Consider the following 16,473-nt stretch of genomic DNA (forward strand, 5'->3'; position numbering starts at 1 on the left):
CATTGAATGTTGGTTTGCGGCAGGGGTGTGTGATGTCTCCATGGTTGTTTAATTTGTTTATGGATGAGGTTGTTAGGGAGGTGAATGCAAGAGTTTTGGAAAGAGGGGCAAGTATGAAGTCTGTTGGGGATGAGAGAGCTTGGGAAGTGAGTCAGTTGTTGTTCGCTGATGATACAGAGCTGGTGGCTGATTCATGTGAAAACTGCAGAAGCTGGTGACTGAGTTTGGTAAAGTGTGTGAAAGAAGAAAGTTAAGAGTAAATGTGAATAAGAGCAAGGTTATCAGGTACAGTAGGGTTGAGGGTCAAGCCAATTGGGAGGTAAGTTTGAATGGAGAAAAACTGGAGGAAGTGATGTGTTTTAGATATCTGAGAGTGGATTTGGCAGCGTAGATGTAACCATGGAAGCGGAAGTGAATCATAGGGTGGGGAGGGGGCGAAAATTCTGGGAGCCTTGAAGAATGTGTGGAAGTCGAGAACATTATCTTGGAAAGCAAAAATGGGTATGTTTGAAGGAATAGTGGTTCCAACAATGTTGTATGGTTGCGAGGCGTGGGCTATGGATAGAGGTGTGCGCAGGAGGGTGGATGTGCTGGAAATGAGATGTATGAGGACAATATGTGGTGTGAGGTGGTTTGATCGAGTAAGTAATAATAGGGTAAGAGAGATGTGTGGTAATAAAAAAAGTATGGTTGAGAGAGCAGAAGAGGGTGTTTTGAAATAGTTTGGTCACATGGAGAGAATGAGTGAGGAAAGATTGACCAAGAGGATATATGTGTCAGAGGTGGAGGGAACAAGGAGAAGTGGGAGACCAAATTGGAGGTAGAAAGATGGAGTCAAAACATGCAGGAGGGTGAAAGGCGGGCAAGGAATAGAGTGAATTGGAACGATGTGGTATACTGAGGTCGACGTGCTGTCAATGGATTGAACCAGGGCATGTGAAGCGTCTGGGGTAAACCATGGAAAGTTCTGTGGGGCCGGGATGTGGAAAGGGAGCTGTGGTTTCGGTGCATCATTACATGACAGCTTGAGACTGAGTGTGAACGAATGGGGCCTTTGTTGTCTTCCTAGCGCTACCTCGCGCACATGAGGGGGGGGTGGTTGTTATTTCATGTATGGCAGGGTGGTGATGGGATTGAATAAAGGCAGAAAAGACAATATGAATTATGTACATGTGTATATATGTATATGTCTGTGTACGTATATATATGCATATGTTGAGATGTATAGGTATGTATATTTGCGTGTGTGGACGTGTATGTATATACATGTGTATGTGGGTGGGTTGGGCCATTCTTTCGTCTGTTTCCTTGCACTACCTGGCTAACGCGGGAGACAGCAACAAAGCAAAATAAATAAATGAATGAATAATAAATAATAAATATACAAATCCATTTGCTTTTTAAGTATTTTTCACATACATTCTTTAAAGCAAACACCTAATCCACACATCCTCTGCCACTTCTGAAACCACACTGCTCTTCCCCAATCTGATGCTCTGTACATGCCTTCACCTCTCAATCAATACCCTCCCATATAATTTCCCAGGAATACTCAACAAACTTATATCTCTGTAATTTGAGCACTAACTTTTATCCCCTTCGCCTTTGTACAATGGGATTATGCAAGCATTCCACCAATCCTCAGGCACCTCACCATGAGTCATACATATATTAAATAACCTTACCAACAAGTCAACAATACAGTCACCCCCTCTTTTAATAAATTCTACTGCAATACCATCCAAACCCAATGCCTTGCCGGCTTTCATCTTCTGCAAAGCTTTTACTACCTCTTCTCTGTTTACCAAATCATTCTCTCTAACCCTCTCACTTTGCACACCACCTCAACCAAAACGCTCTATATCTGCCACTCTATCAAACAAATTCAACAAAACTTCAAAATACTCACTCCATCTCCTTCTAATATCACCACTACTTGTTATCACCTCCCCATTAGCCCCTTTCACTGAAGTTCCCATTTGTTCCCTTGTCTTACGCACTTTATTTACCTCCTTCCAAAACATCTTTTTATTCTCCCTAAAATTTAATGATACTCTCTCACCCCAACTCTCACTTGCCCTCTTTTTCACCTCTTGCACCTTTCTCTTGACCTCCTGCCTCTTTCTTTTATACATCTCCCACTCATTAGCATTATTTCCCTGCAAAAATCGTCCAAATGCCACTCTCTTCTCTTTCTCTAATAATCTTACTTCTTCATCCCACCACTCACTACCCTTTCTAATCTGCCCACCTCCTACGCTTCTCATGCCACAAGCATCTTTTGCGCAAGCCATCACTGCTTCCCTAAATACATCCCATTCCTCCCCCACTCCCCTTACCTCCTTTGTTCTCACCTTTTTCCATTCTGTAGTCATTCTCTCCTGGTACTTCCTCACACAAGTCTCCTTCCCAAGCTCATTTACTCTCACCACTCTCTTCACCCCAACATTCTCTCTTCTTTTCTGAAAACCTCTACAGATCTTAATCTTTGCCTCCACAAGATAATGATCAGACATCCCTCCAGTTGCAACTCTCAGCACATTAACATCTAAAAGTCTCTCTTTCGCACACCTATCAATTAACATGTAATCCAATAATGCTCTCTGGCCATCCCTCCAACTTACATATGCATACTTATGTATATCTCTCTTTTTAAACCAGGTATTCCCAATCACCAGACCTTTTTCAGCACATAAATCTACAAGCTCTTCACCATTTCCACTTACAACACTGAACACCTCACGTACACCAATTATTCCCTGAACTGCCACGTTACTCACCTTTGCATTCAAATCACCTATCACTATAACCTGGTCTCGTGCATCAAAACTACTAATACACTCACTCAGCTGCTCCCAAAACACTTGCCTCTCATGATCTTTCTTCTCATGCCCAGGTGCATATGCACCAATAATCACCCATCTCTTGCCATCAACTTTCAGTTTTACCCATATCAATCTAGAGTTTACTTTCTTACACTCTATCATATACTCCCACCACTCTTGTTTCAGGAGTAGTGCTACTCCTTCCCTTGCTCTTGTCCTCTCACTAACCTCTGACTTTACTCCCAAGACATTCCCAAACCACTCTTCCCCTTTACCCTTGAGCTTTGTTTCACTCAGAGCCAAAATATCCAGGTTCCTTTCCTCAAACATACTACCTATCTCTCCTTTTTTCTCATCTTGGTTACATCCACACACATTTAGACACCCCAATCTGAGCCTTCGAGGAGGATGAGCACTCCCCGCGTGACTTCTTCTGTTTCCCCTTTTAGAAAGTTAAAATACAAGGAGGGGAGGGTTTCCAGCCCCCCGCTCCTGTCCCCTTTAGTCGTATCCTATGACACATGAGGAATTCACCATTTACAACACTGAACACCCCATGTACCCCAATTATACCCTCAACTGCCACATTACTCACCTTCGCATTCAAATCACCCATCACTATAACCCGGTCTTTTGTACCAAAACCACTAACACACTTATTCAGCTGCTCCCAAAACACTTGCCTCTCATGATCCTTCTTCTCATGCCAATATGCATAGGCACCAATAATCACCCATCTCTCTCCATCCACTTTCAGTTTTACCCATATCAATCTAGAGTTCACTTTCTTACACTCTATCATATACTCCCACAACTCCTGTTTCAGTAGTGCTACTCCTTCCTTTGCTTTTGTCCTCTCACCAGCCCCTGACTTTACTCCCAAGTCATTCCCAAACCACCCTTTACCCTTGAGCTTCGTTTCACTCAGAGCCAAAACATCAATGTTCCTTTCCTCAAACATACTACCTATCTCTCCTTTTTTCTAATCTTACGTACATCCACAGACATTTAGACACCCCAATCTGAGCCACTTTAGGCTCATAATATATCACGAAGCAATCCTAAAAAATGCTAACTACCAAATATTTATATTATCTTGCATTATGTTAACTACCAAAAAATTTATATCTTGAATTATGTCAACTCCAAAAATTTATATCATATGTTCCAATTATTTTCATCTTGCTAGATATGGTGCTTCTCTTCCCACACCCAATCCTTATAAAGTATTCTACAACAAGTGGGGATACAATGGATAGAGATGGGGTCTTACATTCCCAAACACATTCATGATCTTCAATGCTGGGTTATACATTTCTAAACACAATCGCGATTTTCAGTCAATGTTAAGTGAGGATATTACAAAATACATTAAAAAAATCTTGTTACTAAAAGCCTACTACAGACTTCACCTAACATAACCCACATAAATGACTTACTTTTATTTCTTCAGCATAAGGAGTAAAGAGTCTAGGCTTAACAAATAAGCCATTATTTTTGCTTCTTATCCAAGCATTAACCCGGTAGTTGGTGGTGTCATCCCCAATCATGTGGCTTGGAGGCGTGGACACCAATCCTCGTTTTATAGCCTTCAAGTAAAGATGCTACATGAGATTACAAAAGAAGCAGTAACTGGATGAATGATATTACACATACAATAGTTTTAGCTAAGATTATAAATAAGAGAATATTGAGGACTCCAAGAGAACAACATGAAACTCTAAGCACTTAATGTCATAAATAAAAATGCTTTCTTACCATAACCAATGAAATGTAAAAATCTGCATGAATATTCTGATCTGTAAGCATAACAGTCAAAGACCATAAAAGTTTCAATTCTATAAATAACTGGGAATATATCATTTAAACCTGGTTACTCACGAAACTGCAAGATAATTGCTTGCTTTGCAAACTAGTGCACAGCACAGAATTTCAAATCACTTCATTCACAGTATGGGTTCATGTGAAGCATCTGGGGTAAACCATGGAAAGTTTTGTGGGGCCTGGATATGGAAAGGGAGCTGTGGTTTTGGTGCATTACATATGACAGCTAGAGACTGAGTGTGAACAAATGTGGCCTATGTTGTCTTTTCCTAGGGCCATCTTGCGAATGCAGAGGGAGGAGGGGGTGCCATTTCATTTGTGGCACGGTGGCGACGGGAAGGGGTGAAGGCAGCAAGTATGAATATGTGTTTTATTTTGCTTTGTCGCTGTCTCCCGCATTAGCAAAGAACAGCAAGGAAACAGACGAAAGAATGGCCCAACCCACCCACATACACATGTATATACATACACGTCCACACACACAAATATACATACCTATACATCTCAATGTACACATATATAAACACACACAGACATATACATATATACACATGTACATAATTCATACTGTCTGCCTTTATTCATTCCCATCGCCACCTCGCCCCACATGGAATAACAACCCCCTCCCCCCTCATGTGTGCAAGGTAGCGCTAGGAAAAGACAACAAAGGCCCCATTCGTTCACACTCAGTTTCTAGGTGTCATGTAATAATGCACTGAAATCAAAGCTCCCTTTCCACATCCAGGCCTCACACAACTTTCCATGGTTTACCCCAAACGCTTCACATGCCCTGGTTCAATCCATTGGCAGCAAGTCGACCCTGGTATACCACATCGTTCCAATTCACTCTATTCCTTGCACGCCTTTCACCCTCCTGCATGTTCAGGCCCTGGTCACTCAAAATCTTTTTCACTCCATCTTTCCACCTCCAATTTGGTCTCCCACTTCTCCTCGTTCCCTCCACCTTTGACACATATATCCTCTTGGTCAATCTTTCCTCACTCATTCTCTCCATGTGACCAAACCATTTCAAAACATCCTCTTCTGCTCTCTCAACCACACTCTTTTTATTTCCACACTCTTTTTATTTCCACACATCTCTTTTACCCTTACATTACTTACTCGATCAAACCACCTCACACCAAATATTGTCCTCAAACATCTCATTTCCAGCACATCCACCCTCCTGCGCACAACTCTATCCATAGCCCACGCCTCGCAACCATACAACATTGTTGGAACCACTATTCCTTCAAACATATCCATTTTTGCTTTCCGAGATAATGTTCTCAACTTCTACACATTCTTCAACGCTCCCAGAATTTTCGCCCCCTCCCCCACCCTATGATTCACTTCCGCTTCCATGGTTCCATCCGCTGCCAGATCCACTCCCAGATAACTAAAACACTTTACTTCCTCCAGTTTTTCTCCATTCAAACTTACCTCCCAACTGACTTGACCCTCAACCCTACTGTACCTAATAACCTTGCTCTTATTCACATTTACTCTCAGCTTTCTTCTTTCACACACTTTACCAAACTCAGTCACCAGCTTCCGCAGTTTCTCAAATGAATCAGCCACCAGCGCTGTATCATCAGCGAACAACAACTGACTCACTTCCCAAGCTCTCTCATCCACAACAGACTTCATACTTGCCCCTCTTTCCAAAACTCTTGCATTCACCTCCCTAACAACCCCAGCCATAAACAAATTAAACAACCATGGAGACATCACACACCCCTTTCGCAAACCTACATTCACTGAGAACCAATCACTTCCCTCTCTTCCTACACGTACACATGCCTTACATCCTTGATATAAACTTTTCACTGCTTCTAACAACTTGCCTCCCACACCATATATTCTTAATACCTTCCACAGAGCATCTCTATCAACTCTATCATATGCCTTCTTCAGATCCATAAATGCTACATATAAATCCATTTGCTTTTCTAACTATTTCTCACATACATTCTTCACAGCAAACACCTAATCCACACATCCTCAACCACTTCTGAAACCACACTGCTCTTCCCCAATCTGATGATCTGTACATGCCTTCACCCTCTCAATCAATACCCTTCCATATAATTTCCCAGGAATACTCAACAAACTTGTACCTCTGTAATTTGAGCACTCACTCTTATCCCCTTTGCCTTTGTACAATGGCACTATGTAAGCATTCCGCCAATCCTCAGGCACCTCACCATGAATCATACATACATTAAATAACCTTACCAACCAGTCAACAATACAGTCACCCCTTTTTTTATAAATTCCACTGCAATACCATCCAAACCTGCTGCCTTGCCGACTTTCATCTTCCACAAAGCTTTTACTACCTCTTCTCTGTTTACCAAATCATTTTCCCTAACCCTCTCACTTTGCACACAACCTCAACCAAAACACCCTATATCTGCCACTCTATCATCAAACACATTCAACAAACCTTCAAAATACTCACTCCATCTCCTCACATCACCACTACTTGTTATCACATCCCCATTAGCCACCTTCACTGAAGTTTCCATTTGCTCCCTTGTCTTACGCACTTTATTTACCTCCTTCCAAAACATCTTTTTATCCTCCCTAAAATTTCATGATACTCTCTCACCCCAACTCCCATTTGCCCTCTTTTTCACCTCTTGCACCTTTCTCTTGACCTCCAGTCTCTTTCTTTTATACATCTCCCACTCATTTGCATTTTTTCCCAGCAAAAATCGTCCAAATGCATCTCTCTTCTCTTTCACTAATAATCTTACATCTTCATCCCACCACTCACCACCCTTTCCAATCAACCTACCTCCCACACTTCTCATGCCACAAGCATCTTTTGTACAAACCAACACTGCTTCCCTAAATACATTCCATTCCTCCCCCACTCCCCTTACCTCCTTTGTTCTCACCTTTTTCCATTCTGCACTCAGTGAATACGTACATGTGTATATATGTATATGTCTGTGTATGTATGTGTGTGTGTGTGTGTGGGCGTGTATGTATATAAATGTGTATGTGGGTGGATTGGGCCATTCTTTCGTCTGTTTCCTTACAGTACCTAAAGCGGGAGACAGCAAACAAAGTAGAATAAATAAAAATCAATATATTTTCATTATACTTAATTGCTGTCTCCCGTATCAGCGAGATAGCGCAAGGAAACAGACGAGGAATGGCCTAAGCCACCCACATACACATGTATACACATAAACACGCATATACACATACATGTTGGAGAGGATCACAATTTTGCGCATGATCAAGATATTCACAATTTTGTGCATGATCAAGATATTCCCAAGTGCACTTTCGAGTAATAATCACATCATCAAGGGAAACACAAGAGAGAAATACAAGTCAGTTGATATACATAGAAGAGATGAAGCTAGGACGCCATTTGGTAAACATGCGATTGTCCAAGACAATCGCATGTTTACCAAATGGCATCCTAGCTTCGTCTCTTCAATGTATATCAACTGACTTATATTTCTCTCCTGTCTCTCCCCTGATGACGTGATTGTTACACAAAAGTGCACTTGGGAACTTATCATGTTTCATTTTCCCCATGGACTCAAAGGAATGGTATTGCAGTGGAATTTATAAAAAAGGGGGTGACTGTATTGTTGACTGGTTGGTAAGGTTATTTAATGTATGTATGACTCACAGTGAGGTGCCTGAGGATTGGTGGAATGCGTGCATAGTGCCATTGTACAAAGGCAAAGGGGATAAGAGTGAGTGCTCAAATTACAGAGGTACAAGTTTGTTGAGTATTCCTGGGAAATTATATGGGAAGATATTGATTGAGAGGGTGAAGGCATGTACAGAGCATCAGATTGGGGAAGAGCAGTGTGGTTTCAGAAGTGGTAGAGGATGTGTGGATCAGGTGTTTGCTTTGAAGAATGTATGTGAGAAATACTTAGAAAAGCGAATGGATTTGTATGTAGCATTTATGGATCTGAAGAAGGCATATGATAGAGTTGACAGAGATGCTCTGTGGAAGATATTAAGAATATATGGTGTGGGAGGCAAATTGTTAGAAGGAGTGAAAAGTTTTTATCGAGGATGTAAGGCATGTGTACGTGTAGGAAGAGAGGAAAGTGATTGGTTCTCAGTGAATGTAGGTTTGCGGCAGGGGTGTGTGATGTCTCCATGGTTGTTTAATTTGTTTATGGATGGGGTTGTTAGGGAGGTGAATGCAAGAGTTTTGGAAAGAGGGGCAAGTATGAAGTCTGTTGGGGATGAGAGAGCTTGGGAAGTGAGTCAGTTGTTGTTCGCTGATGATACAGCGCTGGTGGCTGATTCATGTGAGAAACTGCAGAAGCTGGTGACTGAGTTTGGTAAAGTGTGTGAAAGAAGAAAGTTAAGAGTAAATGTGAATAAGAGCAAGGTTATTAGGTACAGTAGGGTTGAGGGTCAAGTCAATTGGGAGGTGAGTTTGAATGGAGAAAAACTGGAGGAAGTGAAGTGTTTTAGATATCTGGGAGTGGATCTGGCAGCGGATGGAACCATGGAAGCGGAAGTGGATCATAGGGTGGGGGAGGGGGCGAAAATTCTGGGAGCCTTGAAGAATGTGTGGAAGTCGAGAACATTATCTCGGAAAGCAAAAATGGGTATGTTTGAAGGAATAGTGGTTCCAACAATGTTGTATGGTTGCGAGGCGTGGGCTATGGATAGAGTTGTGCGCAGGAGGATGGATGTGCTGGAAATGAGATGTTTGAGGACAATGTGTGGTGTGAGGTGGTTTGATCGAGTAAGTAACGTAAGGGTAAGAGAGATGTGTGGAAATAAAAAGAGCGTGGTTGAGAGAGCAGAAGAGGGTGTTTTGAAATGGTTTGGGCACATGGAGAGAATGAGTGAGGAAAGATTGACCAAGAGGATATATGTGTCGGAGGTGGAGGGAACGAGGAGAAGAGGGAGACCAAATTGGAGGTGGAAAGATGGAGTGAAAAAGATTTTGTGTGATCGGGGCCTGAACATCAGGAGGGTGAAAGGTGGGCAAGGAATAGAGTGAATTGGAGCGATGTGGTATACCGGGGTTGACATGCTGTCAGTGGATTGAATCGGGGCATGTGAAGCGTCTGGGGTAAACCATGGAAAGCTGTGTAGGTATGTATATTTGCGTGTGTGGACGTATGTATATACATGTGTATGGGGGTGGGTTGGGCCATTTCTTTCGTCTGTTTCCTTGCGCTACCTCGCAAACGCGGGAGACAGCGACAAAGCAAAAAAAAAAAAATATATATATATATATTTCAATGTATACATAACATATACATACACAGAGATATACATATAAACACATGTACATATTCATACTTGCTGCCTTCATCGATTCCTGTTGCCATGCAGCCACACAAGAAATAACATCCCCCCCTCCCCACCAGCAAAGTAGCACCAGGAAAAGACAAAGAATGGCCACATTTATTCACACTCAGTCTCTAGCTGTTATGTGTAATGCACCAAAACCACAGCTCCCTTTCCACATCCAGGCCTCACAAAACTTTTCATGGTTTACCCAAGATGCTTCACATACCCTGGTTCAATCCACTGACAGCAAGTCGACCCCAATATACCACATTGTTCCAACTCACTCTATTTCTCGCACACCTTTTACACTCCTGTACGTTCAGGCCCCGATCACTCAAGATCTTTTACACTCCATCCTCCCACCTCCAATTTGGTCTCCCACTTCTTCTTCCCTCCACCTCTAACACATAAATCCTCTTTGCCAATCTTTCCTCACTCATTCTCTCCATGTGTCCAAACCATTTCAATACACCCTCTTCTGCTCTCTCAACCACACTCTTTTATTACCACACATCTCTGTTACCCTTTCATTACTTACTCCATCAAACCACTTCACACCACATACTGTCCTCAAACACTTTATTTCCAACACATTCACTCCCCCTGCATAAGCCTATCTCTAACCCATGCCTCACAACAATATAACATTTTTGGAACGACCATTCCTTCAAACATACACATCTTTGCTCTCCGAGACTATGTTCTCGCCTTCCACACATTCTTCAAAGCTTCCAGAACCTCCACCCCCTCCCCTACCTTGTGACTCACTTCCATGGTTCCGTCTGCTATTAAATCCACTCCCAGATATCTAAAACACTTTACTTCCTCCAGTTTTTCTCCATTCAAACTTACCTCCCTATTCACTTGTTCCTCAATCCTACTGAACCTAATAACCTTCCCCTTATTAACATTTACTCTCAACTTTCTTCTTTCACACACTTTACCAAACTTAGTTACCAACTTCTGCAGTTTCTCACCTGAATCAGCCACCAGCACTGTATCATCAGCAAACAACAACTGACTCACTTCCCAAACCCTCTCATCCACAACAGACTTTACACTTGCCCCTCTCTCCAAAACTCTTGCATTTACATCCCTAACCATCCCATCCATAAACAAATTAAACAACCATGGAGACATCACACACCCCTGCTGCAAACCGACATTCACTGGGAACCAATCACTTTCCTCTCTTCCTACTCATACACATGCCTTACATCCTTGGTGAAGACTTTTCGCTGCTTCTAGCAACTTACCTCCTACACCACATACTCTTAAAACCTTCCACAAAGCATCTTTATCAACCTTATCATATGCCTTCTCCAAATCCATAAATGCTACATATGAATCCATCTGTTTTTCTAAGTATTTCCCACAAACATTCTTCAAAGCAAACATCTAATCCACACATCCTCTATCACTTCTGTAACCACACTGCTCTTCCCCTATCTGATGCTCTGTACATGCCTTCACCCTCTCAATCTATACCCTTCCATATAATTTCCCAGGAATACTCAACAAACTTATGCCTCTGTAATTGAACACTCACCTTTATCCCATTTGCCTTTGTACAATGGCACAACATATGCATTCCGCCAATCCTCAGGCACTTCATCCATGCATACATCGAATATCCTTAACAACCAATCAAGAACACAGTGAACCCTTTTTTAATAAATTCCACTGCAATACCATCCAAGCCCGCCACCTTGCCGGGTTTTATCTTCCACAAAGCTTGAAACATATACAATGAAAATTACTTTAGTCCCAGCTGCCAGGGCCACTGGGCATGTTTGATTACATTTCTGGAAGGAGGAAGAGTCTTAACATATCTTTAGCTACCTGCGCATGCATCTGATGACCAAGATATATACCTGGCATTTACCTGGAGTTGTCTTGAGAGGTCCTCTGTCCCCACAGCTCAGACTGAGTCCAAGTAACAAGTTGGGTTGTTGGCAGACCAAGCCACCGGAGGCCACTGCCCACAGGCCCACATAACTATTACAGCCTGGCTGGTCAGGTAAGCTTTGTACATACTTATCCAAGGCCTTCTTAAATTTCTCCTCTATGCTTCCTACAGTGTATCTAATGGTTGCAAGCAATATGTCAAATAATCTTGAACCCCAGATGCAAAAGGCATTTTCTCCTGTGCTTACCACAACTTTTGATTTCAGTGGCAATATTCTCATGAGCCTTCTGAGAGTGTCGTGCCAATATGTAATAATTTTTGACAACAATGTGGAAGCCATGCCTTCAAGGATTTTCTAAGTGTAAATCATGATATATCTCTCATCACTGGGCCTCAGAAAGTACACCCTTGTTTCGTCACCGTACATAATCAACTCAAGATCTATCACACTATCAAACAGTGATATGATGCTTTCAGTGTCCAACCAATATTCTGTGCTGCTCTTAATTTCTTCAATCCTCCCATTCCTGAGGAGTTATAACCTATCCCCATTGAAAAGCATGTGTTTTATGTGGCCCAACAACAATGTGGAAACCATGCCTTCAAGGATTTTCTAAGTGTAAATCATGATATACCTCTCCTTACAGGGCCTCAGAAAGTACACTCTTTGTTTTGTCATCATACATAATTACCTCAAGATCTATCACACTACTAAATACTGATACGATGCTTTCAGTGTCCAACCAATATTCTGTGCTGCTCTTAATTTCTTCAATCCTCCCATTCAAGAGGAGTTAGAGCCCATCCCCATTGAAAAGCATGTTGTTTTATATGGCCCAGCAGAAGACTTTGATTATATATAGTTAATCAGAGTCTTCTGCTGACAAGATTTTCAAACTTATTCCAGTATCACCTGCAAATGATGACAGGAATGTATGAATCATGTTTGCATCAGTGTCAAATATAAAGAGGAGCAGAAGGGGTGAAAGAACAAATCCTTCAGGGAATGACTTTTAACCATGGAAACACCAGAAACAGCTTGATTTAAAGCTACAAGTTGAGAGCAATTAGTCAGAAGTTGGACACTCATCTTCCAGTTTTACTTGTTATTTCCATCTAATGCATTTTATGTGCTATGATGTGCTATGAAGCCATGGTCACATTCATCAAAAGCTTTTGCAAAGTCTGTGTATATCAGCATTGTGTTTATTCTCCAGGGCCTCTACAAGCTTATCATAGTGGTCATGACAGTGAGCAAGTTAAAAATCTTCCCACCATGAAACCACATTGCCCTAAGTGATATGAGCCATTTGATCTTATATAGTTGGTCAATTTACATCTTAGGACTCAAAAATTTAACGTACAATGTCAGTGCTATCAGTTGACAGGTTCTAGGACTGCTCTGCTTTTTCCTCTGTGGGGTGGGAATGTGTGAATCAATTCTAAATTCTTGAGATGATGCCAAAACCTGAATTTTGTCATGAGGATGTTTAGCACTTGTAGAAGTAGTGTTCTGCATTTCTTGCATTTCTTTAAACAAAGAATGTCAGACGTCTGGCCCCAAGGCACAGTGCATGAGCATATTCTCAACAGTCCTCTCAAAATCCTGAGATGAGGTTCAAAGATCTGCTATGTGTAACTTATAGGGATTACTATACAATAAAAAAAAAGTTAGATAATTTCTCTATAAGGTGGGTTCTAGCTCAATGAACACCAATTCATACTGCTTTTTTAGTATCTAACTTATCTCCAACCAATCATCAATGTACATGCACTCTTCTGTCCTCAGTGGGCACATGGAACTGGTGGACATCAATCTGCATTGTGCATGTGCATAAAAGTGTTATGGACTGCATTTTATGGATAATCATATCTTTCACATTCCCTATCTCAGTGAGGCAGTATCAGGAACAGACAAATGAGTCAAAGGAGAAAAATCCTTACTTGTTCTTGCCATCACTACTTCCCTAAATACCTCCCATTCCTCACTCACTCACCTTACTTCATTTACTCTCACCTTTTGCTATTCTACAATTACTCTCTCCTGGTATCTCTTCACACTAAACACTCTTCCAAACTCACCTTCTCTAACCACTCTCTTCTCCCTAATACTGTTTCTTCTTTCTCAAGAACCTCAACAAATCTTCACCCTCACGTCCATAATATAGTGATCAGACATCCCACCAGCTGCCCCTCTCAGCACATTTACACCCAAAAGTCTCTCTTTCACAACTATCATTTTTTTAATATGTAACCCAATAATGTTCATTGACCATCTGTCCTACTCACATTCATATACTTTTTATACCCCTCTTTTTAAACCAGGTACTTCCAGCCACTACTTTTTCAGTACAAAAGCTTCACAAGCTGCTCATCAATTCCATTCATAACAATGAATATCCTCATGTGCCCCAATCATACCCACTATTGCCACATCACTTACCTTCACATTTCAATCACCCATTCCTAATACCCAGTTTTGTACATCAAAACTCTCATGTGCCTGCCCCAATCATACTCACTACTGCCACATTACTTACCTTCACATTCAAATCACCCATCACTAATACCTGGTCTCATACATCAAAACTGCTGACACACTCACTCAGTTGCTCCCAAAACAAATGGTGTTCAACTGAGGAGAGGTTACTAGAGAGACCAAGAATGTTGGTTTAGTGAATAGAAAGAGGAATATCTTGCAGAGAGGGAAATGTGAAAGGGTCGGTACTACTACTGCCAGAGCCCTCTCTCTCATTGGCATTAGAGCCAGGGATTAGGGTGCTGAGAAGGCAGGAAAACTGTGCAGTAAGTGTTCAGTGTCTTCACTGTGGTATTTTATTCTGGGTATGAAGGATCTTGAGGTAGGTCAAATCAGTGTTTGTGTTGTGTAGTAGATTTAAGTACCTTAATGCAAAATTGACATGATGGCTACAGCAAAAGTATTTCCATGATTAGTAAACTCAAGTGCTGCTACTAGGCCTTTCAGTGCCTCACCCTTGACAGGTCACTGGCAAAGGGCACTTCTAGTGCAGTGTTTCCTCATGCTTCTAACTGCAGTTCCTTCCACATATTTCTACCTTAAGTTCCTGCCTGATATGCTCACACCTAAATATTCTCATCCACTACTTTTACCTAATATTCCTGTCTAATGTTCCTACCTACTACTTCTATCTATTGCTCTTAGCATTTTGAAAAAAGGCAAGGCTGGTGCAAAGCACTCATCGCTCAAAATCTAGTTACAAAGAATAGGCTGTGTGAGTATAGTGCTGTTAAGTGTTACATGCGACAAGTGTTATGTGTGGACGGAATCCCAGCTGTCCCTATGTAGATGAGGCAAAAACAAAAGAATGCTACGTAGGTCAGAGGAGGACAACCTGTCAACCGCTTAAGCACTGGCTCCTAAGCTGCCTTCACTAAGCTAGGCTCACATTGAGATGCAGAGCAGCACAACATAGGAAAGACACAGGGAAGGGCAGGGCAGCATAGGTGAGCTGTGCACAATGAGAAGCAGTCTTTTGTGATGTGTGGTACCCTCTCTGCTGTACTGCTTATGGCTAAGTTGGAATATCATTTCGATATAGACTCAGAATTAGACTCTGAAATGGAGCATTTATTGCTAAAGTATGATATCAGCAAATGAAAGAAGTCACTATGGAGAAGTGAGTACAAGAGGAAATGAAGTGCACATGGAGAATCTGCCCTAACATCTGAACTGTCTGATGCAAAATCTAGGAACTACTTTCGATTAAGCAGACAACAGTTTGATGATGTGCATTGTATGATAGAGTGTGGCATTAGTTCAGAAATATGTAACATCCAAAAGCCTATTGGAAGTAAAGAAAAACTGGTAGTTTTCTTAAGGTAAATGTTTATTTCCTTATTACGTTAACATACTGATTCTATCAAAAACATAAGACAGTCCAGACAAAATGGGAAATTTCAAAATCAGAAAAATAACACGGATGATCGTCTCTATCGATCATGTATTAATGATACATAATAGTGTATCAATTTTGAAAACAATAAAATAAGGTCCATACTGAATTAATGGACAATTTCAGATATATAATCACAATGCCTAGTGTCATACAACACTGGTTCACTCCTCAAAGCCTCAATCAGTTGCTCATATGATGTCAATGAATGGACTAATACATGGCATGAGTGAAGCAGACACAGGGCAACACAGGCTTGCACCTGCACTGTGAAGCCTTGCGTCTCAATATGCTGCATCTCCTGTGTCACCTGCACCTCAGTGTGTGCATAACCTAAGCCTCCCAATACACCAAGCTGGTAGAACCAACAATATACTTCTCTAGTTGGTGGCTGCCTACCAACTACTACCTACACCTTATAATCCCTGTAATTTCCTACCACTTAACATATCCCTAAACCAAAGGAAGGAAGTTATACTAATCATAAAAAGGAAAAGTGTATGAAACATTTCTTATTTAGAAAAGTCCTATGATAAAGTTAACTGGAGAGAAATTTTGAAAAGTCATAACTCTTTATGGTTCAACTTTGGGAAGGACCTGGTGCCCATTCTCTATCCTAAGTTATTAAAATAAATTTCCTGTTTTTTCACTGCTGTTAGGTCTTACCAACCTTGATAAG

General features: G+C 41.4%; 1 protein-coding gene across 1 annotated transcript in view; it reads right to left on the reverse strand.

The window, feature by feature from the left end:
• Positions 1-16,473, reverse strand: part of LOC139749422 (BTB/POZ domain-containing protein 7) — a 409,317-nt gene that overhangs the window by 27,894 nt on the left and 364,950 nt on the right. Inside the window, exon 10 of the mRNA XM_071663268.1 lies at positions 4,265-4,414. Coding sequence (XP_071519369.1) covers positions 4,265-4,414 — 150 coding nt within the window. The remainder of the gene's footprint in view (positions 1-4,264; positions 4,415-16,473) is intronic.

The sequence above is a fragment of the Panulirus ornatus genome, chromosome 7 (assembly GCF_036320965.1).
Source record: "Panulirus ornatus isolate Po-2019 chromosome 7, ASM3632096v1, whole genome shotgun sequence".
Taxonomy (NCBI): domain Eukaryota; kingdom Metazoa; phylum Arthropoda; class Malacostraca; order Decapoda; family Palinuridae; genus Panulirus; species Panulirus ornatus.